Source organism: Lissotriton vulgaris, chromosome 5 (genome assembly GCF_964263255.1).
Source record: "Lissotriton vulgaris chromosome 5, aLisVul1.2, whole genome shotgun sequence".
In the NCBI taxonomy this organism is placed as follows: Eukaryota; Metazoa; Chordata; class Amphibia; order Caudata; family Salamandridae; genus Lissotriton; species Lissotriton vulgaris.
In genome coordinates, this window is record NC_141693.1 from 1882786071 (window position 1) to 1882807889 (window position 21819).

The following is a 21819-nucleotide window of genomic DNA, read 5'->3' on the forward strand; positions in this document are numbered from 1 at the left end:
GTCAGAAGGCCTCCTTTGGCTCTGCCTGGTCAAAACAGTCAAGTAAAGCATTACACTACCAGCCAAAAAACAGCACACGAACAGAAGCACACCACTCAACAGATCGCACAACAAGGTAAGTGTGTTGTGTGTTAGGTTGTGGTGTGTTTTTGTGGTGTTTCGTTTTGTATTGTTATCGTACAGGTGCAGTGCACAGGCCTAATTTTTCATTGCGCCGGGTTTTGAGTTGAAATTTCTTGGACATTTTAGCAGGCATAATATTTAGGTCCTGACCGTCCTGTGTGCTGAAAATAAGTGCCATGAGGGTCAATCCGTTTTGGATGTTTAGGAAGGAGAAGCAATGACAGTAATTATAGAAAGTTGATGTTATTGCGTGTGCAATCGTCGTTGTGTTCTTTGCATGGATGCAGTTGAATGTAGCAGGTAAGAGGTATGAGCTACCTATGACAGGTGTCTCTGGGAATCTATGACATGATGGTGGAAACCCACAGCATAATGCAGGCCCTGGCCACCTAAGGCATGGTGGATGGTACAACACTTCTGGCATAATGCACCCCTAACATTGGGGTGGAAAGTCTTAGGGAAATGGGGGTGATTCTTGGCACATTGTGGACCTCAAAGGCATGTGTGTGGCCACTGGAAACATAATGATGGCAACAGTAATAATTATTGACAATCTGTGAGCACATATGGCATAAAGGAGCCCCCATGGTATATTTTGTGGTACAGCATAATGGTGGTAATTATCAGATACTGTGGGAATTATTAGCACTGTGATGTACCGCACACTGTGATACTAGCACCTCCATAATACTGGTCATGATTTACAGTTTAATTACATCCCTTTTGCCAAGAGATGCTTGTCTTATGAGATTGTTGTCTGCATCCACCCACACACTCAGTCACTCACTCATTCTCTAGCCATCCATCAATGCATCCTCTTAAACAATTCATGGAAGTGGTAACCCATTTAGCTATTAACCAGTGCACTCGCCCATTAATTATACATGCATTCACTTATTCAGCCAACTAATCCACCCACTCATCCATCCAAGCGTGTTCACATTCATTTTATCATCCGAAAAAATTGCCTCGCTGAGGGAATCCACCTGGTGTCCTAGACCTCGGACCCACCCCCAACACACAAGCAAGAAGCCCCAGGATCATTGACAGCGAGCTGGATATGTCCCCGAAGGTCATGGCTATCACCATGGCCTGCTTCCACACCCCGAGGATGCTGAAAAAGATTTTCATACGGCCAACATCACCAGGAAAACCGTCACCCACACTCTCATCGCTTGTACACCCCATGCACGGGAATGTCCAGGTGGGTCTCACATCACCCCACACCTAAGGGAGCAACACTGACTCCCATTGCATAAGCATGCACAGTTTAAGCCCCTTACCCACTCATACAAAGCACTACGCAACACAAGACATGCCTACCTGAACACCAACCCACAAGGCACTGGTGTTCAGCCGGACTCTCACTCGCACATATATCATGCATGCGCATAAACAGAGCAGGAGGTCGTTCTCCCTCATACATCGCTCCAGGAGCATGGACCGACCTTGGACACCACTTTAGAGCCTCCTCGTTACTGCCTGAATTTCCCAAGAAACTGAAGAATCAGCTCCTTGAGTAAGGCCCCTCGAGGTCAGCATCACACACCTGCTAAGCGCCACAATAATCGTACGGGAGAATAGGTGCTATAAAAATCTTCTACCAAACCTAACATCCACTCAGACACACAAACGTCCTAATCTATGAAGAATCCGTTTCACTTAGCAATTGTGCAGACGTATTGGCTTTACCATTGCTTGTGCTCCATTCCATTGGTTTCCCATTTTAGAGTTGAGCCACTCCCACTTTAAAGGTGTAGACACTGCCAGGTAAGTTGCTGACGTTACCAGCTCAGAGGCGAACGCCCCTACATTACACTAGTGTCAGGCGCTGTGAACTCAGAGGGAGACACACACAGCTCGTGTTGCAGATACTCAGCATAATCCCAGACACAACCAACCGCAGAGCCAAGGCTGACAAGTGCTCCATGCCGTGTATGACACCTTCAGTCTGTCATTATTGTGTAGCCTACAGCGCTGTGCAGCCTGGAACTTGTAGTTTTGCTTTTACCATTCAAAGCCAGAGTGTGAAATGCGATTAAGTAAACAGCGCAGACGTAGACACTGCTTGTTCTGCAGCAACGACGCCCACCTCTTCACTGCAGGTCTCCCAGAGCAGACCCCAGTACAGACCCGAACATTCTTGGGTCACCTGCAGACACAGCGCATTATCTGAGGACACTCCCAGTTCAGCCGCACACACTCCCTCTGTGCAGCCACTCCCAGCATAGATTTATCTGCATGAACAATAACCAATAAAACCGAATGCTATGGGAGGATGGATAAGGAAGTAAAAACAGACACTCCCACTTCACTAACCTGGAGAAACGAAACTTAACTTCACCACTGCCACTCTTGTTGGAAAATGGCTGCAGCGAACCAGCTCCGGAGCCTGAAGGAGGAGGCTACGTGCTCCATATGCCTGGAATATTTCACAGACCCCGTGTCTGTGGAGTGTGGGCATGCCTTCTGTCTGTCTTGCATCACTCGGTGCTGGGAGGGGCTGCAGACAGACTTCCCCTGTCCTGAGTGTAGAGAAACCTCTCAAAGTAAGAGACTCCGACCGAACAAGAGACTGGCAAACATGGTGGAAATCGCAAAACAGCTTCGGATACCGAGTGCGACCCCTCAGGAGGTGAATCTTTGCCGAAAACACGAAGAGAAACTGAAAGTGTTCTGTGAAGATGACCAGGAACCCATCTGTGTAGTTTGCAGCATGTCACGTGATCACAAGCCCCACACGGTGCTCCCCATTGAAGAGGCTGCCCAGGAGTACAAGGTATGTGTGTCATAGAGCTGGGGGTGGTGTTAGAGGCAGCCAACAGTGCTCCCATTCGAGAGGCTGCCCAGGAGGGTATACACCTGTTACAACGCAACTTTTACAACTACCTACCATTACAACGCAACTTTTACAACGCATACCATTACAACGCATTGTGCTGGGGGGCGCTCTAGGATAGGGAATAAGTTTAATTTACTATCCAACACCTTCCCTAGTGTCCACGGGGACTGGAGTTGGAATAGTAAATTATACTTACCACTATCCAGCACCTCTAAGCGCTATGCGTTGTAATGGTATGCGTTGTAATGGTCGCGTTGTAATGGTAGGTAGTTGTAATGGTATGCGTTGTAACGTCATACATCCCCAGGAGCACAAGTTACTATCTGCTGGAGGTGTGGGTAAGGAGCAGGGCCAGGCTCGCATTGCTATTCACCAGAGTGTTCATATCTACCCCCTCCCACCGCCAGATGAATATAGCATGCACAGCAATAAGTTATCCCACAAAACTGGTTTATTGGAAAACAGTTTGCTGCAAGTTAATTATTTAATACATTTTTATTGATACAAAAAAAAATATAAGTGGAATATACATTTGGCAGTTCTTGTATACAGTCCATTTGTGAATGCGCGCTTATCTTTGGTTTTTCCCCAAGTGAGAGGGGGGAAAGAAAAGAGAGAAGAAGAGAAAAAAGAGGGGGGGGGGGGTTACTGGGCCTTCTTCAGCTGCTCGTCGAGTGGTTCCCACATGCGGGCTTTTGGGTTGTGCTCCTTTGAAAATTTACCTGTGATGTTGTCTGCTCCTCTTAGGAAGGTGACCCAATTAATCCATGTTTTAAAATTTGCTTTGGCAGTGTTCTTCCAGTTCGTCAGGATTATTTTTAGGGCCGCAGTGAGGAGCAGGTCTAGTAGGTCTCTCTCTTCTCTGCTGTTTAGGCTTGCAATCACGTGTTCTGTTGCTAGGCTTACAAAGCTGATTGTTAGGTCTGCTTTGAGCATGTCGTTTAGGAATGTGCTGATCTGTGTCCAGAACTTCTTGACTTTAAGGCATTTGAAGATGAGGTGCTCGAGGGTGCCCTCCTCCTTTTGGCAATTCCAGCAGTTGCCAGAGTCTGCAATGCCGACCTTGTGGAGCCTGGATGGGGTCCAGTAGGCCCTGTGGAGGAGCCAGAATTTAGTTTGTGCTAGTTGTGGGGTGACTTTGTTTGTTGTTGCCGAGCCCCACATTTTTGCCCTTTCTTTTTCATTTAGCTGCCTGCCTAGGAGTGTTTCCCATGTGTTGGTTATTTTCTTGTTCTGCGACAGCGTGGAGGGGCTCAGGAGCTTATAAATCTTTGCAGTTTGGTGTCCTGCTGAGTAGAGGGTTTGCATATATTTGATGATGCTTGGCTCTTCTCTGTGTAGGTTTGACTTGGGGGTCAGGAACTCCGGACTTAGGTCTGCTGCCTCCTTGCCATCCAAGCCACGCCCCCCTTGCTGCAGGTTAATTAAATACAAAACTATGCCAACGTGGTGGGTTAAATTCTAGGTGATCCAAGGGGAGGCAGTGGTGACAATCTAAGCTGCACTGCCCGTCTGATGAGCCAAACTGCTCTGTGGCCAGCCCAATCGGAGCTACTATGTATGTGGGGATTATCCCCTATAAATACCGTGGACCACCAGTCCATCACTTTCTCACGCCTTTTTAGGGGCGGAGCGTTGCAAGGCAAGCCCCCGGTTGTTCAGGCTTACAGGTGCCCAAAGGACTAGCGGGGTGCCGTCGTTTCCATCCAGGGTCCTGCCTTAAAGAATCCTGAGGTTTGGCATAGGCACCCCTATTTTGCTTCTGAAGAGGGTTCCCCTATGTGCCATTCAGCCTCCGGATCGCCCTCTAACTCCGCCAATGCTCTGGATGTGGCAGCCGCCGCATCCAGGGACCCCCTACCAAGGCAGACAACTTTCTTCATTTACAACCCGCTGTTACCAGGGATTCACCCAGTTCCAACAGAACCAGTCCATACATTCTTTCAAGAAGGCTAAGAATATCCGTGATCATGTAGTGTGTTCATTCCTGGACAACAGTTCTGCACCAACTATCACCTCAATGTGGAATCTTCCACCGATTGTGCGCCATTTTAAATGTGGCAGCTGTAAGGCCTGCCTATCGACTACTCAAACAAAGGAATTTGTTCATAAGCAACAACGTGTAACACTTAAATCACACACGAACGGCAACACCACTGATGTGGTGTATTGTATAACCTGCCCATTTGATTTAATTTATGTCGGACAAACACAGCAACGTGTCAAAATGCGTTTTTTGCAACACTGCAGCCGTGTCAGGTGTAAGGTCGATGGGGCCCCTCTTGTTGAACACTGTATCAAGGAGAATCATTCACCTGAAAGCCTGAAGTGGATTGTGCTCAAACAGGTGAAACTTGGTCCCATGGGTGGCAATATAGCACCCATTCTCAACGTCAGGGAACTCAAATGGATTGATTTCTTTGATTCTGTGCGCAATGGCCTTAATGAATCCGAAAGCAGCTTTGCTCAATTGGCTATCCTCTGAACCTTTCTCTGCTACTTTCTACTCTGTCCCAAGTCTTCATTACTACTGTGTGTAAATTGGCGTGAAATTTGCAGCCACCACGTCAAACCACCTTGTAGGTAGGTTCACGCAAATGGTGATCTGTTGAAATGTTGCTGCGCATGTGTGGACAGCCCGTATCTCACTATGCCAATTGGTAATGTCGTGCGTCTAACCACCTTGTTGGTAGGTTCACGCACATGGGATTTTTTTAATAGCACTCACAAGTTGGAATACATTTTACATGTCATTCGTCTGTACAACCTTGTTGGTAGGTTCACACATTAATGCCTTGTTATCGGTTTTGCACGTATCCCTAGAGGGTTAGGAGACGCTACAAGAAGTATGCCGCGCGCACTTTCATTATTAAAATTTCACTACCTCAATCTTTAATGTCGTGCGTCAAACCACCTTGTTGGCAGGTTCACGCACATGGGAGTTTTTAGATAGCAATCACAAGTTGCAATACTTCACATGACATGTGGTTTTACCGCCTTGTTGGTAGGTTCACGCATTTGTGCCTTGCGATCTGTTTTGCACCCATCACTAAAGGATATGGAGACGCTATAGGTTACCTAGCAACCGCCACACGTTAGTCTTTCCTCACTCTTTAACGCACCTGATAAGAACGTAACCACTCCCCCTCCCTGTCTTACTTCCTGGTTACGGGAGACGCGATGAGCCACAGCCTCGAGACCTCGTACATGCCCTAGAATTTCGATTGAATAGGTATGCTTTACATGAGACCTTCATGTCATGTATAACTCTGTTTGGAAAGACTCCTAAAGTCCCGTTTTCCATGTATTCCCTAGCCCTCCAAATTATTCTCCTTCTAGATACGGGCAGCTGAATGATTCATCTCAGCCGTTTTTCCTGATAATAAGGTAAATCACTGCCACACTAACAACTTACGCATTGTCTGTAATGTAACAGAAACTTATCCTTACCTAGTCCTCTAGCTGCCTTAGATTGTTTACGGAGCGATATTTGACGCATCTGGCTTGCAACTTTGGCAAGGTAACCATTTTTTGTTGATGTAACCATTTGTTAGGAGCGCATTTAGCCATGTGGCTCCTTCTTACCTGTACAGCCCTCAGTGTATTTTAACGAAACCGCCGAGTGGTGCATCCGCTTCGGCCTAACAGGGACTCTATAGACCCTTGAGCCTAATTAGTTTCCTACTTTTTCTTTTACCCTAGGAGGTCAGCCCATCGGCCCCATCCTCCCCCTCCTCTCCCGCTTGTCCTGATGAAGACCCGCGTTGTAAGGGCAATCCACCCTACATACCTTTAGGGTCGAAACGTAGACTGTTGCCTACCCTATCAACTCCTATCATCAGCAGGATATATACAGCAGTTTAGGAGCTTGATTGTACATAATGTATTGACTTTTGCATCTTCGGTGTGGCCCCGATTTATGGCCCCGATTTATGGGGACCATCCCAAGAATATATACATGAACTTTGACTTATGTTGTTTATGTCACATATTATTGAATACTGAGTCACAACTGTTTCACTGAATCCCCACCCAGCACCTTCTTCCTATGTGGGCACAAAATTATTTGATAAAACAAAAAAGTTCCTTTTGATATATACTGCTTAACCATAAAAAGGTTGATATAAGTGCGTTGTGAATAAAAACATTGCACTTGCGGTTTGTTCTTCTTTTTCCTTTCTATTCCATTTGTAATTAAGTACTTTTATGGTATACTTTATACTAATTGCTACCGAGGTCTGGGACCCCTCTGTCCATAACGAATATTCACCCAGGTCCCTTTGACTTTATGGGTATAACCCTGTTGTATGTAACATTTATTGAAGGCAGGCAGTTCCCCCAGGTTTTGGAGGCCCACAGCTGCAGGATTAGTAGTCTTTGGCTAGGTTCGCCGGAGGACAGTCAAGACAGAAAACTGGTGCCAAGTCAGGTGCTTTTGCGTGTCTTTATGTCCTTCATGGGTTGTCGGGATCTGCCTCTTTGGTGCCAGGGTCTCCCCCAAAATACTGAATTTAGGTGAGTGTAGAGTAATAACTAGGCCTAGGCGGTAAATTCCATTCTGCTCGCGGAATTTGGGTAATTTTGCGTTCCGCGGAGAACACAGAATTGCCAAAAGTTTCGCGATACGAAGCTATGCAGAATATTTTGCTTGTTTGCTCTTTTAAAATGCGTGTTTGCGAGATATTTCTCCCCGAGCACGCAAACCACGTTCGCGAACAGGAAAAAAGCATTGGGAACGGGCGGAACAAGCAATTCCGCGTGTTTGCTGATCTTTTGCATGCTCGCAGAGATTTTTTACCATTTCGCTGAGTTTTGCCCACCCCTAGTAATAAGCAATGGGCTACTGATCCTTGGGGTCACTACACGCTCCCCCAAATATGACCACTTCCCGTGGGAAGGGTGCATAACTATTTCAGAAATGCTAAGTATGCCACCACAAAGATGGATTCTTCTGTCAAATCGTGGCCATCTCTTTGTAGCCCACGTTAGGGGTGGTACTAGCTAATTTTCCCACCTGTCCTGGTGCCAAGGGGGCTCTGGACAGAGGGAATGGCTTTATCTCCTGTGAGGGAGCCACATTTGCATTCCAAAGGCAGTAGCTCCTTTTGAAGCTTGCCAGCTCAGGGAGGCTAATCAGCAGGTTATCCTGTGGAGGGGGTGTTACACCTTCTTCCCGGACAGGCTTTTGTTCTGGGTCTCTAGAGAGCAAAGGCTGTCATCCTAGGAGGTCAGAACTCGAGTGGCAGACTGGCAGAAACCAGTCAGCAAGTACACCAGAGGCTGGTAGGTTTTAAGTGTTCACCTCTAATGTGTCCTCTGGGTTCATGTATTGGTAAATTCAACACTGGCATAAGTGTGGGTTTACCAATATAAGATGTTTGATACCAAATATCCCTATTTTCAGTGAAGCATAATGTAGCTGGGGATCTCCTTTTCACCAGTGTCAATGTGTCTTAAGATGGCTCCCCTGGTCACTTGTACTGGCAGTAATAGGACTGACCAGTACAGCGGCATATCTGCTCATTCAGATATGCCCTCAGATGTAATATTCAGCACCCTTCCTTACAGCTGTTAGGCCTGCTCTAGGGGTGACTTGCAAATATTACTCGCAGTTTTAGGGACATGGCACACAGGGATGTGTGATGTTGTGCTTTCAGTTTTGTCTGCACCAAGGTGCAATGGCAGTTTTGCATGTGCCTGGTGAGGGGTCCTATAGAGTGGCACAATTCGTGCTGCAGCCCTTGGGGATCCTCTTTGGTACCTCTGGCCCTAGGTACAAGGGTACCATTTACTAAGGACTTACAGAGGGTGCTAAACTTTGAGGTAGCACACATTTTGCCATTTCATTTGTAGTGGTGCATCCTAATCATGAGTAGTCTGCACCCGCATATAATCCTTTGTCGTATTAACCTAGGGACAGTAGAATGTAAACTGTAATAATGTCAAAGGTGATGTGTTGGGGATATTTTCATGTAAACATGCAAAGATTAACTTGGAAATTAGATGCGTATAGTTAAAACCATTAACAGGTAGAATTCGTACTTGCTGCTGACAATTATTCACGTTTTTGGTGCGCTTATATATCGTGTTAATTTAGAAGTGATTATTAAAAGTATTCTTTCTATATGTAATTATGTGAGGTTGTGTGCAGTTCCCTATGTTGCCCGATTTCTGTAGGCCTAAAATGCATGTTCCCTGAAAGCTTTAAAAGATTAATTTCATGTGTGTGTTGGATTTGTTCTTCCTCACAATTCTGTTGCAGGTGGAGAATTCATCTTTGTTAGCTGGGATAATGTCTTTGTTTTAGGAGTAAGGCTTAGGGAGAAGAGGATACATTGAGCGTTGTTACTGATAATGGAGAACTGTTGTACTTTCTCAACGGAGCAAGCCTGGTAATCAAGGTAATCTTGCCAAGGCCTAGGGGCCTCCCTGCCCAATGGAAAATCACCTACGAGGAGGTGGCTTGACTGGATGGTGTGATGCTGCAATGTATCTTGGGATACTACCTGTGGTTTTGATGTATCAAAGTTAGGGAAAGTGTCCGGGGACTTCTGCTTTGCCTTGAGAGAGAGAGAGCCTCTTAGAACGAGCTCTGTAGCTTTATTCTACTTGACCCATCTGATGTGAAGATATGTCTTAGAAAGACCTCACACGCTGCCACTTTAATGGATTTAACCTTGGGAAAATGCTATGTAGGGAGTTCACGCTAGTTGTAGTGTAGGGACAGATTAATGGTTTATACCCACGAACTTCCAATGAAGGGAAATCTGGATATGTTTTGTTATTTTTCTGTATCCAGGTTCTCAAACTGCTTATCCTGTGTATGCTGCACCGCCTTAACTTCAACCGTAGATCTTGTAGAGCGCGCTACTTACCCGTGAGTTTCTCAAGGCGCTGAGGGGGGGAGGGGGTGGGTGCTGCTACTGCTCGAAGAGCCAGGTCTTGAGGAGTCTTCTGAAGACGAGTAGGTCTTGGGTCTGCCATATGTGGGTAGGGAGGGTGTTCCAGGTCTTGGCGGCGAGGTAGGAGAAGGATCTGCCGCTGAAGGTCGTTTGTTGGATGCGGGGGACAGCGGCGAAGGAGAGGCTGGCGGAGCGTAGCTGGCGGGTGGCGGTGTAGAAGCTGAGTCTGCTGTTCAGGTAGGCTGGTCCGGCATTGTGGAATGCTTTGTGTGTGTGGGTGAGGAGCTTGAAGGTGATCCTCTTGTCGACGGGGAGCCAGTGTGGGTCTCTCAGGTGGTGGCTGATGTGGCTGCGGCGGGGGACGTTGACGATTAGTCGGGCGGAGGCGTTTTGGATGTGTTGTAGTCGTTGTAGGTGTTTGGCTGGGATTCCTGCGTAGAGTGCGATGCCGTAGTCCAGTCTGATGCTGACGAGGTCCTGTGTCACCGTTCTTCTTGTTTCAGTTGGGATCCACTTGTAGATCCTGCCGAGCATGCAGAGGGTGTTGTAGTAGGAGGAGGAGACGGCGTGAACCTGCTTAGACATGAAGAGGGAAGTGTCAGGGATGAATCCTAGGTTGCGTGCATGGTCGGTGGGTGTTGGTGCTGTTCCCAGTGTGGTCGGCCACCAGGAGTCGTCCCAGGCCGCGGGGTTGGGTCCGAGGATGAGTACCTCAGTCTTGTCCGAGTTCAGCTTCAGACGGCTGCTCCTCATCCCGTCGGCGACGGCCTTCATTCCTTTGTGGAGGTTGGTTTTTGGTGGTGTGTGGGTCCTTGGTGAGGGAAAGGATGAGCTGGGTGTCGTCAGCGTAGGAGATGATGTCGAGGTCGTGATGGCGGGCCACTTTAGTGAGGGGGGCCATGTAGATGTTGAACAGCGTCGGGCTGAGGCATGAGTCCTGGGGGACGCCGCAGATGATGTCGGTGGCTTCGGACCCGAACGGTGGGAGGCGGGCGCTCTGGGTTCTGCCGGAGAGGAAGGACTTGGTCCAGTCAAGGGCCTTCTCTTGGATTCCGGCTTCTAGGAGGCATGTCTTTAGAGTGTGATGGCAGACCGTGCCGAAGGCGACCGACAGGATGAGGATGAGGGCTGATGTTTCGCTGTTGTCTAGTTGGTGCCTGATGTCGTCTGTGGCGGCGATGAGGGCTGTCTTGGTGCTGTGGTTTCGTCTGAATCCGGACTGGGACGGGACAAAGATGTTGTTGTCTTCCAGCTGGTGAGCCAATTGCCTGTTGATGATTTTTTCGATGACCTTTGCCGGGAACGGTAGCAGGGAAATGGGCCGGAAGTTCTTGAGGTCATTGGGGTCCGCCTTGGGCTTCTTGAGGAGGGCGTTGATTTCGACGTGCTTCCAGCTTTCCGGGAATTTCACTGTTTCGAACGAAATGTTGATGACCTTCCGTAGTTGGGGTGCGATGGCTGCGTCTGCTTTGTTGAATACTTGGTGTAGGCACGGGTCTGACGGAGATCCTGAGAGGATGGAGTTCATGACCTTGCGTGTCTCGTCGTCTTTTGACGTTGGACCAGGAGGTCAGGCGGATGGCGCTGGTGGTGTTCACAGGGGAGGTGGAGTCTGGCGTAGTCTGGGTGGTCGTGGTGTTGAAGCTGTCGTGGATGTCAGCGATCTTGCGGTGGAAGAAGATGGCTAGTGAGTCACACAGTTCTTGTGAGGGCGGGATGTCGTTGGCGTTGGCGCTGGGGTTGGAGAGTTCCTTTACGATGCTGAAGAGCTCTTTGCTGTCGTGTGCGTTGTTATCCAAGCTGTCTTTGAAGGAGGATCTCTTGGCTAATCTACTGGTTATGTCTGCGGGTGGCGTCCTTGTGGGCTGCGTGGTTGTCCGGTGTGCGTTTGTGGACCCATATTTTCTCCAGTTTCCAGCATGCACGTTTGGAGGACTGGAGCTGGTCGGTGAATCAGGTGGCTCTCTTGCTGGCGTGGCTGTTGGAGGGTTTCTTATGCGGGGCGAGTTGTCGATCCACTGTCTGAGGTTGTGGACTGCAGCGTCTGGGTTGGTGGGGTCGGTTCTGGGCAAGGGTGGTGATCAGCCGGTCTTCGGTGACTTTGCTCCAGCATCGGCGAGGCAGCTGTTGGGTGCGGTGGTTGGTTTCTTGAAGTTCAGTGGTGTGGTCGAAGGCGACATGGGTGCCTGTGGAGAAGACCGGGTTCAGCGTGTGGCCGGCGGCGTGGGTTGGTGCGGTGACGACTTATCTGAGGCCGAGGTTGTTGATCATGGGTGGCGGAGTTGGCGTTGTTGTTGTTCTCAAGGTGAAAGTTTAGGTCCCTGAGGAGGATGTAGTCCATGGAGGCGACTGCGTGGGGGCTGGCGAGGTCGGCGATGGAGTCGCTGAACTGAGCCCGGGGTCTGTAGATGAGTGTTCTTCTGAGGGTGGTGTTGGGGTCGGCGTTGATCCGGAAGTGCAGGTTTTCGGCGGTGTTGAGGGTGTCGTGTGCGTGGGTGGAGACCTTGAGGGTGGACTTGTGGATGATGGCTATTCCTCCTCCGGTTCCGTTGGCGCGATCCCTGCAGGTGATCTGGTAGCCGTCCGGGATGGCTATGGCGATGTCTGGCGCCAAGGAGTCGTTCCACCAGGTCTCGGTCAGGAAGGCCACATCTGGGGCGGCGGTGTCGAGCAGATCCCAGAGCTTGATGCTGTGTCTGCGTGCGGAGCCGGTGTTGAGGAGTATGCAGCGAAGGTGGTTGAGTCCAGTCCTTGGAGGTTTGGTGGTTCTGTCACAGGTGAAGCTGCAGGAGAAGGGTTCGTGGGTCCGTTTCGTGGTGGCCTGGAAGCATGTGTGGTTTCGGCCGGCATTGAGTGCGTCGAGGCTGCTGGCGTCGTAGTGGAGTTTGGTGTTGTCGCGTTTGCGGGGTCCAAGGTTCTGGCGCTGGGCACGGTCCAGGCATGGACGGGCGCAGACGGGCTTGCCTTAGGCGCGCCCTCTGCCTCCATTTTAAGGGGTGCTGGGAGGGAGGAGCAGCTGGGAGGCGGGAGGCAGGGGTTAGCGAATGGGCACGGGGGCGGGCCGCAGGGGCAGCAGCGGCGGGAACAGCGAGCAGTGGGCACGGGGGGCGAGGAAAAACAGCGCCCATGAATGGGCAGCAAAACCAAGGGTGCAAGAATACAAGCGCTGGTGGAGCTGCAGCGGGGGGGGGGGTGGAGCGACCTACCTGGCAAGGTAAAGGGTCGCTCTTGAGGTGCTTGTACGTCAAGTTGTTTTTGGCTTTGTAATAAAATAACTAAACAGAATTGGAAGTCTGTGATTCTTCAGAGTCATGGTAAATTGTAGCTGTAATAATTGATTGACTAATGATTTCTCTCTCCTCCACGCTTTCATGCTAACAAAAAGTACCATTGACCTGGGGCTTCCAGAGCAGATTTAGAAGACTGCTCATTCAGTTGGTAGCAGAGTAGGATGGCTGTCACATAAAGAGGGGGGAGAAACCAGAAAAGACCTTGACTGCCAGAGTCCTAAAATTGAGCCTATTGATCGAGAGTGGAGAATGACGGACTTTGGTGTAGACCAGAGCTTGATGGTGCTGTGAGGACATCGATGACCGAAGGAGTGAGTATTAATAGCGATACGTTGTGTGCTAGATTTCAGGAGTGTGATGGTTGTATGATGTCTGGCGGATTTTGTGCGAAAGTCGAGGGAATATGGTTTTGGGCCAGACGTGGTTTGCCCTGGCGGAGAAATCTGACATGCTTACTATTCTTAAATCGCTCAAGTCAGGCTCTCCCTCGGATCCGTGCCTGGCCAGAGTCCTGGCTGGGGTGGCTGATACTGTGTGTACTGAAGTTACGTCCATTGTCAACTGGTCGCTTCAGTCAGCGACGGTACCAAGACAATGGAAGCAAGCTAAGCTTCTTCCGCTTCTAAAAGAAAACCGCCAGGGGACCTTTTTATACCAGCCAACTATCGCCTCATATCCTTACTACCAGCATTGGCCAAAGTTTGCAAAAAGGTGGCCTTTCGCCAACTGGATGCCTTTGTGGAAACCTCTGGGGCTCTGCATCCGTCCCAGTCATCTTCAGAACATCTTCCAGCACAGAGACTGCACTGGTGGAAATGACGGAGGCAATCAGGAAATGCCTGGATGGGGGCAGCAGAGTGGCTCTGATTTTATTGGACCTCTCTGCCGCCTTTGACACGGTACCTCACCGCCGCCTTTGACCTCACCAGCTTCTTCTTTCCCGCCATTCTGCCATCGGCCTCGCAGGTGCAGTGTGGGCCTGGCTGGAATCTTTTTTGTATACCCGTACTCAGCAGGTCTGGCTTGCCTCCCTTTTCATCCTCGGCCAGGGAGGTCTTGACTGGAGTTCCTCAGGGCTCGACTCTGAGCCCTCTGCTTTTTAACATCTATCTGACTCCACTGATCTCCCTTGCTGAAAAGCTGGGTGCCAAAATCATGGCTTATGCTGACGACACCCAACTTCTATTCACTTGGAGTGGCCCCGACCTGTGCACTGGGACGGCACAGAGGTGCCTGGCTGCCGTGTTTACATGGCTTGCACAGGCCAAACTCAAGTGCAACGTGGGGAAATCTGAAATACTGCTCTACGGCCAATTTCCACCACTCTTCACAGAAGCATTGTGGCCCCCTGATTTCCCCCGCCCACTCTCTGAGGGTGGTCCGGCTAAGAACCTGGGAATCTGGTTTGGGGAGGATCTCAGGTTCTCGGAACATATCAAGAGACTAACGGGTGTCTGCTTTGGCACTCTAAAGTCTCTGAGCAGATTCTTCCCTTTGCTCTCCCAGCTGGGGAAGGAAATGGTGGCTCGGACACTTATCTTGTCCCGCTTGGATTATGCCAATGCGCTTTTCCTTGGCATTCCTGGATACTTGGTGAACAAACTGCAATTGATCCAGCGGCGGCGGCCAGACTCTCATTTAACATCTCCAAGAGATCAAGTATCAGATCACACCTGTGTGACCTTCACTGGCTGCCCATGGTCCAGCGGGTGCAGTCCAAGGATCTTACTTTAGCTCATAGAGCTCTGCACGATTTTGGACCCTCCTACATTAGGAAACGGGTGGCCTTTTACACACCTCGTCGCTCCTTACGAACTGCTTCCCACCGTCTGATGGCCACCCCCACTTTCGTCGCTCTAGGATGGGGGGTCAGTCACTTTCAGTCAAAGTAGCCATTCTATGGAATAGCCTTCCTGTCTCGCTGCGCCACATCCAGGACCACCGCTGTTTTAAGAAACTTCTCAAAACGTATCTTTTCAAACAGGCTTTCTAAATCTTTTTCCATCCGCGCGTCTGTAGTCCATATCGCACCAGGGTAACCATGAGTAATTGTGCGCGCTGCAAATCCCATGTAACATAGCATAACATACCATGGTCCAAGGATTGAGAATTGAGTTTCAGGTTCCGAAGTGTCCTAAGATCCCGGGATATATTAAATGGTGTAGAAGACGCTGAGTTATTGGGATTGTCTGACCGCAGATTTGAAGAGTTGTATTGAGACGTCATTGGCAGTTCCACCCAAGACAGGGAACTTTGTGTAATTTGACGTGTGGGAATCGTATGGTAAACCTTGTGTGCAGGGCTGGACTATATAGATTCAGGTGACCAGCGCAGGTCGAGGGTCACTGTGTGTGAATGTTCTTGAGCGATTTAATTCTATTGATCTTTTAGAAAGGCAGACAATTAAAAAGTTGTGATTGTGTGGGTGAACACGAACAGAGAAATTGTGAAGGAGGGTGAGTCATTGCGAGGAGGAAAAGGGTGACTTCAGAGTGTGCCACGATGTGATAGGTCGGTTGGTATAACTCTGCACTGGGTTTAGTTGGTATTCATCAGGAAGTTGTGATTGAGAATTTTGATTTAATCATGTGATGCTTTAGGGTGTTATGGGATCTGTTCAGGGGAGATCAGGGAGTTGTTACTCGAGTGGGTGAGGAAGCACCACCCGTGGATGCACCAGCACAAGATATGGCAACGAATGTAGGACTTCATACCATAGTTTGGCTATAAAATTGGTATAAAATCACAGAAAAAGAGGGGGATTTGGCATTTCCGGGCTATAGCTCTTTCACATTGGGGGTGTTGTATCAGTTGAGGGGAGTGATGTCTTCGCTACAACCTCCACCAAGACCAACACAGTTTGAGGCATTAGATGCGTGGATGCGAGCAGCACATGCAAAGAACAGGGAGAGATTTCATGGAAAGATGAAAAAGGCAAAGAAGGCATTTCCTGATGCGCAATGGGATGTACAACTTAAGATATGGAGAGTTGACACTATCGAGGGACATAGGTTGTAACCGATGCTGGTGAGAGAGGGAGATCCACAGGATAGGAATGGAGGAGAAAATGTAAATGATGGACGTGATACCAATGGCAGCTTGCTGGACAGAGGGTCAGAGTGTCTGCCACCCTACAATCTGCATTCAGAGGAAGGAAGGTGAGAACTAACAAATGCAGCAAATACGGAAAGAGTGGTATTAACACAGACAAGCCCTAATGCAAGGATAGTGGGAAGGATTTCAACAGGAGTAAAAGGATCAAGAATAACTACCTTAAAAGGTGCAGAGTCGAGTGGAGACCATGCTGCCTTACGGTTGCCAGAAACCCGTACGTTACTGATCACCATTGGACATGTAGTTTCTGTGTATTATTATTATTATTATTATTATTATTATTATTATTATTATTATTATTATTATTACATTTATTGAGCGCGCAGCTACCCGGAGGTTTCCCGGCACTAGTGAGCAAACAGAAGGTAAGATAAGCTGAGAAGGGTTAGCCACACATTTAAGAATTAAACAGCCAGGTCTTGATTCCCCTGCGAAATTTAAGATAACAGATTTCGGATCGCAGGGGTTGAGGCATGGAGTTCCATAGAGAAGGTGCTAAAAACGCAAACGAGCGACCACCCATTTTGGCTTTATTGAAGCGCAGGATCTGAAACTTATTTTGCGTAGAGGATCTCAAAGTGCGGGAAGGGACATAATGCTGTACCAAGGAGGACAGATATTTCGGGGCTTTGCCAGTTGTGATGTGATGCATTAAACAGAGAGCTTTGAATTTCACTCGGCTCTCAATGCGCAGCCAGTGCAGATTGCGCAGATGGACGGAGACCGAAGACCTAGTAGGCAGATTACAGATGAGACGAGCTGCTATATTCTGAACCACCTGTAGTTTCTTGGTGACCTCCTTGCAGGCACCCAGAAGAAGGATGTTCCCGTAGTCCATCCATGATGTAACAAGGGCCTGGACTACAGTCCTCAGGGTGTCTGCTGGAAGCATCCACGTGATCTTTCTCAGCCACCTGACGATGGTAATGCAGGTGGCTGAGACTTTTACCACATGTTGCTTCATTGACAACTGGTTGTCAAGGAGGACCCCCAAGGTTACGAGCTGTTACTGAAGGAGTGGGAATAGGGCCCATCTGCTGAGGCCAGTGTTGCGGGCCCCAGAGCGAAGAATTCGGACCAAATAAAAGCAACTCCGTTTTGTCTCCGTTTAGTTTCATGTCTATGCATCCAATTGGAGATTTGTTCCAGACCAGACCGAAGAGAGGACGTGGGAAGATGCTTATTGGTTGAAAGCGAGTAGACGATTTGAGTATTGTCTGCATAGGAGTAAATTGTGAGACCTGCTTGCTCCGCTAGGAAGAATCAACACAAAAATACTGGTGGACAGTGTTTTTATTATCACTGCACCAAAGACAAAAAGTAATGTACGTATATTTCCTTTTTACCCTCAGGACACAGCCCCACTTCTTCCTTCACCCCCCTCTCACGTCCTGATGAAGACCCGCTAGTAAGGATCCATTATCCTACACCTTTGGGTCGAAACGTAGACCATCATCTACTTACACGAACTCCTCAACCCAAGATTGATAATAATAATCATCACGGGAGTTTCTGTTTCATGTGATATGTTCTGTTTAACATATGTTTTTTCTTGATCTCCTACATATGGATCAATGACAATGATGTTTTCAGTTGTGGATTTGTGCTTAATGATTTCTTTGATTAGTGATGTTAACTAATTGAAACACACCCCTTCCTTTGCACTCCTTCCCCTTCCCCTGCGGGCGCACTTGAGTTTTGTGTACTATACTAGCGAATGCATAACCAATGTATGGTTTTTGTCTTTGGTGCAGTGATAATAAAAACACTGTCCACCAGTATTTTTGTGTTGATTCTATCTAAATAATTAGGTGAAAATTAAGTATTTGTTGTGTGTTTGGTCAGGGACCCCTTCATATATCTCAACCTATTACCCAGGTCCCACTGACCACATGGGTCGAACCCCTCTATTTACAATATGCTCCGCTAGGCAGGCAAGGGGTCTCACATAAAGATTAAAAAAGAGGGGACTGAGGATAGAACCCTGGGGAACACCGTGAGAAGAAGCGTGGATTGAAGAAACAGAGGTTGAGGAGAAAACTTGAAAAGTGCGGTCAGAAAGAAAGCTAGCAATCCAGGCCAGGGCAGGGCCATCAATGCCAACAGATTTCAGGGTGGACAAAAGGATGGTATGGGAGACCGTATCAAATGCGGCACTCAGATCTAACCGAATGAGTGCCACTGTCTCCCCATTGTCCACCTGTCGTCTGATGGTCTCTGATACTCCAAGAAGAGTGGTCTCAGTGGAGAAGCCAGCCCTGAACCCGAATTGTGAAAAGTGAAGGAGATTTAAAGATTCAACATAGGAAGTAAGAAGAGAGTTAACGTGCTTTTCCAGAATTTTGGAATAGCTTGAAAGCAGAGAGATGGGCCGGAAGTTAGATGGATTATTTGGGTCAGCGTTGGCCTTTTTTATCAACGGAACCACCATCGCATGCTTCCATGCTTTGGGAACCGTGGCTTCGACCAGTGAAGCATTCAGAAGATCTAAAATGATCTGAAGTGTAGATGAATCCAAAGTACCAAGTATTCGCGGAGGCATGGGGTCAAGGGGAGAGCCAGATTTTATTTCATCTAGGTATTTACGAAAAAGAGAAAACGAAATCAGATCCCAGGAGTGAAGTTGGGGGGCAGGGGGAGTTGTACTAGATGCCTCCACAGAACAAGAGGTGGGTATTTGTGGGTCAGAGCAGGATGCATCAGAAGAGGGGACGCTAATATTGGCGTAGATTTTATCTATTTTCTCAAGGAAAAAATTAGCAAGAGAATTACATTGTTCTGTGTCGAGACATGGATCTTTAGGTGCAGAGGACATGCCTGATAGATCTTTTACTACTTTAAAAAGTGCCTTAGGTCGATTTTGGGCATTAAGTATAGTGATATTGGCATGATTGGCCCTGGCCGTGTCGTAGGCAGAATGGTATGCTTGAAGGGCAGTCTTGTATCTTTTTTTATTATCGATGCAATAGTTGGAGCGCCAAATGCGTTCCAGTTTCTTGCAGCGAGATTTTTCCTGACGAAGTGTATCCTTAAACTAGGGAGCCGGTGGATGGTGAATATGAGGCTTATTCCTCTGAGCTGGAAGACAAGAATCTAAGGCTGACATCAGCCAGGAGTTGATAGCAGACACATCTCTAGTAGTGATAGTAGGAGGCATAGGTCTAGAATTCTCAAGGCAGGTGTTAAGTTTACCATTATCTAAGCGTTTCCAATTCCTGCTGGCTTTATGTGGTTGTAAACTAGTAGAAGATTTGTGGTAATCGGATAAATTTAGTGAAAAGTTTATGATAAAGTGATCGGACCAAACTATAAGCTGAGGGCGAAGGCAGGTGATGATGTTGAGATTAGAAAAAATAGGGTCTAATAAGTTACCAGCTTTGTGGGTGGGGCCAGAATTATGCAGATGTAAATCCAAGGCGGCCAGATCCTGTAGCAAACGAGTGCTAATGGGGCAGGATAAATGGTTAAAATGAATATTTAAATCACCCACTATTAGGAAGTTGGTGGATTGTAACGTCAAAGGGGCGATGAGCTCTGGAAGGGAGGATGCCCATGCACATGCCGAGCCAGGGGGACGATAAATAAGAGTTCCAGTCAAAGTAAAATTAGGAGAAAGTAAAAGTTTAAAAAGACCTGCTTCACAATTAGGGAAATCAAGATGTTCCCATTTGCAGGAATATTCCCTTTTAAAAATTATAGCAATACCGCCACCATCCTTGTGAGCTCGGTTTCTCCCCAAAAAGGTGTAAATATTAGGGAGGGCCATGGCGATGTCCGGGCCGGAGCTCTCATTTAGCCAGGTTTCCATCACAAACATGGCTGCAGGGCTAGAGGACATAAGGAGGTCAAAAATGTCTCTCTTATGTTTGGAGAGAGATCGGCAGTTTATGCTGATAAAACACAAATCTGAGCAAGTTTTAGTAGTAGAAGTAAAATGTGTGACAGAGGGGGTATCCCAAAATGTGGGTGATGTAGTGCATACATCAGGGGTAACAGAATCAAGCGTAAGAGCACATTTTGGACACCTCAGCGGCGCATCTTGGCAACGGAGTGCTGGAACAAAAGTACAGGGAGGCGGCTGCAGCCTCAGTAAGGTAGTGCGGGAGTATGTTATGTGGCCGGGAGCAGAGAGAGTGGCCCCTGATCCCATCCTGTCGCGGACGGGCGCAGACGGGCAGGACTTAGGCACGACTTCGACGAGAATTCGGCGCTCCAGCTGCGCTTGTCCGCTGCGCTTCCGCCACTGCGTCATTAAATACACGGTGGAAAGAAACTCACTAGACCGCTAACCTGCAGATTGACCAGCAGGGCGGAAGTAAGGATGTTAGGGCCGGATGCAGGAAGTAGCGCTTATGTGGGCCCGCTGCTACAAACGGCACAAGCCGTGGCGGATCGGTGCCTAGAGCGAGAAAGAGTGTCTGGCCAAGAATAGAACGTTGCGCCGAGGAGCGGCGTTCAAGAAAGGTACATTTGTTTTTAAAATCAACAAATAACACGTTGCGCCGAGAAGCGGCGATCAGAGTACAATGACACAGAAAAGTTATTAAAATTGTAAATAAATGCACAGAGCCTCAGCGGCCTGTCTCACCAGCTGTCAGCCGACCCGAGCTTAGTGGAAAACTCTAGTTGGCAACAGTCGGGATTAGAACAAAAGGACAAGCTCAGGAGGGAATGTGACCTTGAGCGGGAATAATCAGTTTCTGGTGCCCATAGAATCTAGTACCCCTTTGCCAGCAACTACATATCTTTCAAGAGTATGTGTTGGGTCTAATACTGTTAAAACTCGATCTACTTGCTCCCTGATAGCACTTCATCACCCATAATGCATTGTCAGGGAGCAGAGCTGTGTGCTATCCAAGGCTGCCTGGGACTAATCATGTGACGGAGAGGTTCTTAAGCCTCCCGGGGTCTGCTATCGATGCTTGGCTTTCTTGCTAGCTTCCCCTACCTTGGTGGCGTTTTGGAAATCCTTGTAATTAAACTCCTAAATGTTCGTGGTGGAATTGTGAGGCTAATCGTGACCTTGCACCCTTGTTTTGGATCCAGCCTCATTCTGCGCATTTTCACAGTCAAACCTTCCTTCATCTGGATTGAATCAAGAGGCGTTACTCCGTGAGCCGAGTTCCTTTCTGGTGGCCGTGATATTTAACTCTTGCCTGCTCCTTTGGTTTTCACTGTGAGAAGTATTTCAATGCCTCGGTGAACGCGTGCAGTTTATTAACGCGATTCACTTTTGTAAAAGACGCGGTGCTCGTGCTGTGTTATTTGTTTTTGTGGAACACCCTTTCTTTTTGTTTTTTGGAACCGAGTCAACCAAAAGAAAAACTTTATTGAGGACGCGATCAAACACATCGGGCCTCTCATTTTTTATTTGGACTAGAGTGGAGAGACATTCAGTCAGCACGGGAAAGTCTTCACTCGAGATTGAAATCCCGAACTTTAGAAAACATTGTTATAGCGCATGTTTTTTAGGCACGTGTTTCGTTCTTTGTCAACTGCCATTTAATTAGTGAGACTGCGGGCGTTCTTTATAGCGCATGCCTGTTAT

General features: G+C 48.2%; 1 protein-coding gene across 1 annotated transcript in view; it reads left to right on the top strand.

The window, feature by feature from the left end:
• Positions 1 to 2419: 2419 nt before the first annotated feature.
• LOC147717619 (E3 ubiquitin-protein ligase TRIM39-like) overlaps positions 2420 to 21819 on the top strand; it is a 249692-nt gene continuing 230292 nt past the window's right edge. Inside the window, exon 1 of the mRNA XM_086924410.1 lies at positions 2420 to 2902. Coding sequence (XP_086780536.1) covers positions 2489 to 2902 — 414 coding nt within the window. The 5' untranslated portion in view covers positions 2420 to 2488. The remainder of the gene's footprint in view (positions 2903 to 21819) is intronic.